The 2,961-nt window shown below is 62.2% G+C and overlaps 1 protein-coding gene across 1 annotated transcript in view; it reads left to right on the top strand.

The window, feature by feature from the left end:
• The first annotated feature begins 2,244 nt into the window (after positions 1-2,244).
• Positions 2,245-2,961, top strand: part of MUC4 (mucin 4, cell surface associated) — a 15,901-nt gene continuing 15,184 nt past the window's right edge. The window contains exons 1-2 of the mRNA XM_010000397.1: positions 2,245-2,308; positions 2,784-2,945. Of these exons, the coding sequence (XP_009998699.1) occupies positions 2,245-2,308; positions 2,784-2,945 (226 nt within the window). The remainder of the gene's footprint in view (positions 2,309-2,783; positions 2,946-2,961) is intronic.

The raw sequence follows: 2,961 nt of genomic DNA, 5'->3' as shown, positions 1-2,961 counted from the left end.
CCCCTTCTGAGCCTGTGTCCTTTTCTCTCCTTGCAGGCGGTGACAGCAGGGATGGGGCAAGCTGGGTTGGATCTGGAGCAGGCATCTGGCTGTGGGGCCACCTCCCTGGTGTCTGTCCCCCCACACAACCTGCTGCTGGACTCTGGACTGAGCCCCCATGTACGGGACAGGAACACCCCGAAAGGGAGCCTGCCCAGCACCCCAGACTTGCCAGGGTGGCTGCACCCTGCCTTTGGGGATGGGCTCTGTCCCCTGGCCCCGTGTTGGATTGTTTTTGTAAAGAGAAATGTAATTTTAATATATATATTATATATATAAAAATATTCTATGGAGAGGAGGGTGCCCGTGGCCATCTGCCAGGTTCATCCCTGCCACTGCACAGGGACAGGCCATGTCTCCACGGGTGCTGGTTCCTCCCTGCAGGTGGCTGGGAATGTGACTTGTGGGACCTGCAACAGGGATGGTGCCTGGGACGGAATGCACGTGTGCAGTGCCAGCAGGCTCTGGGGATCCCCAGGGAGCTGTATGACACCCGTAAACCCCCTGGTGATGTCTCCCAGGTGATTTTAGAGTGGAAAGATCTCTGTATGTAGGGCTGCTGGAGTTTGTTTCATGCGGTCACGCCCCCAGGAACAAAGCTTGAAGGCTGGGCACGGTTTTGCCCCCTCCAAACAGGCAATGTTTGCCCACAGGGCTGCCCCTGTGTAGGGTAGCCCCCCATGGTAGGGCCCCCCGGCCCCCGCACCCCCGGGACTTGGCTCCCGGCTGCCGCCTGAGTCCTGCCCCGGCGAGTGGCGGGACCTGCGTCGCTCGCCACCCACGCGTGGGGCGTTGTGCAACCAGATGCCACCGCGCAACCGCAGCCAGGTGCCAGGGGGGGCCGGGGTGGGGGGTGGCCCCTGTGGGGTTCCAGGCCAGGTGGCAGTGCTAAACTCCCCCGGTTGGGTGTCAGAGCCCCTCAGCTGGATTCCCTGAGGTGACATCTTGCAGCAGTATCAGGAAGGAATGTCTGTGCAGGTAGAGGAGGACCTCGGTGCTTAGACCAGCCGGATCTGTGGGCAGTGGTGGTACTTGGTCTCTAGGTTGCCCTCGCTCCAGAGCTTGGTGTCTTCAGAGCAGTGAAGTCTCACAGTGAGCCAGGAAGGGCTGCACTGGCACGGCTGTGGATCCCTCCCGGTGGCACCTGGTACCCAGCCACATCTGTGTGCCATGTGCACCCACAGCTCCGCTCGTCTCTTGTCCCCCAGCCCTCCCTGAGCCTGGGAACAAGGAGCTTTGCTAGTGCTGCTCTGGTCATGGCCATGCATAGGTGCTTTGGCCTCGCCGTGCCTTAGTTTCCCCATCAAAGGTGCAGATACCACGGCATGGCAGCCGGGTGTGACGGCAGGCAGTGAAGTGAGGAAGGCACCTTCACCAGCTTCGGTTCCCCCCTTAAAGTGACCCCAGAGATGGGCTAGGCCCTGCGAAGAAGCAAACGTGTTTGCTGCCGTGGCCCCGCTGGGACCCTTTTTGTGGCCGGGTGCACCTTGCCTCTGTCCCCGGTGGAAGGTGACCTTCCAACCCAGGGCAAGGCCTGGCGCCACCGCCCACGGAGGAGCAACCTCCCGGCTGGGCTTGCGTAGGCGGCGGCAGCGATGGCACAGATAACCCTGCGCGCAGGTCCCCGCGCGGGGCCGGGGGGGCTGGGGCAGGGTTAGCAGGCGGGACCCCGAGGCAGCAGTGGGAGGCTGCTCCTTCCTCCTTCCTTCTTGGCAGCAAGCCCACCCCTGCCAGGGGTTACCTGCCGTGCGGCCGAGCGTGGGGCAATCGGCAGGGAATGGGGGGGTTTGATGGAGGGGTGCAGGGCTCAGGGTTGGCCCACTCCTCCCAGAGGTGCTGGGAACCCCTCTCCTCGTTTGTCATCCCAGGGCCCTTGGGCAAGTTGACTTTGCAAGCCATCACGTGCTCCCTGGGGACTGGGGAACCCACCTTTGGGGTGTCAACCATAGGGGTTATCTGGGATGGGCCTTGAAACCTCCCATGGTGAAATGTGTGTACCCCAGCAACAGTGGGTCCCCAGGGCTGGAGGCAGCCACCTCTGCGGCAGGCTGCAAGGACATGGAGCCATTGGTGCAGCAGGTAGGGCACGTGGCACCCTTGTCCCCCCCCCACCTGGGGGAGTGCTCACCTACGGAGCCACCTCGCTTCATCGCTCTCCTGGGACAGGGAAAGCTGCAGCCTAGTCCCTGCTGCTGAGGAACCACCATGAGGAGCCAGGGCCAGCGGCTGCTCTGGAGCTGGGCACTGTGGGGTCTCTGGGTGCTGCCAGGTAAGTGATGGGGTTCCCCACACTGCTGCTGCTCTGACTGGGTGGTCGATAACATCTGGGTGATGGGCTGCAAACAACTCTCCGCCTGCTCAAGTGCTGCAAGTTTGAGCCTGAGTACCTGGCTGGGTTTGTCCCCATCTCCACTGGTACCACAGGCTCAGTGTGGTCTCCCAACTACAACAGGGGAAGTGGGGGTGGGGGTTTGTGGGTCAAGTGGGGACTGTTGCCCATGGGGAAGGTTCTTATCTTGCTCTTGGTGTTGGTCTGGCTGTGTGTGCTGGGGTGGGGAACAGCCCTGAGGATGATGTGTGGCCTGGGGGCACCTTCCTCCTGTAGCAGGGAGGAGAAATGGGTTTGATGGGGACCATAGGGATTCTAGGCTGGTTTTTTTTTCCCTTGTCCTGCCCTCACCAACCTGCTCTGCTGCCAGCACAAGCTGGGGAGACAGGGGAGCAGCCCCTTGCTCCTGTGGCAGATCCCGGCAGGATTTCCTCCGAGTCTGACAGTACCAGCACCGAGCTGGCTCTGGAGCTGGGCATGTGCCAGGCAATCCCCGACACTGCAGCCACCCAGCCAGAGCACCTCTCTCCAGCTGGCAGGACCACCACAAGCACCTCTGCAGGCAGCCAGGGCCCAGGTAAGGCTGGGAGGCC

Source organism: Chaetura pelagica, unplaced genomic scaffold (genome assembly GCF_000747805.2).
Source record: "Chaetura pelagica isolate M959 unplaced genomic scaffold, ChaPel_1.0 scaffold20, whole genome shotgun sequence".
NCBI lineage: Eukaryota > Metazoa > Chordata > Aves > Apodiformes > Apodidae > Chaetura > Chaetura pelagica.
Note: the sequence above shows the minus strand (reverse complement) of the source record. Positions and strands in the feature narration are given on the sequence as shown.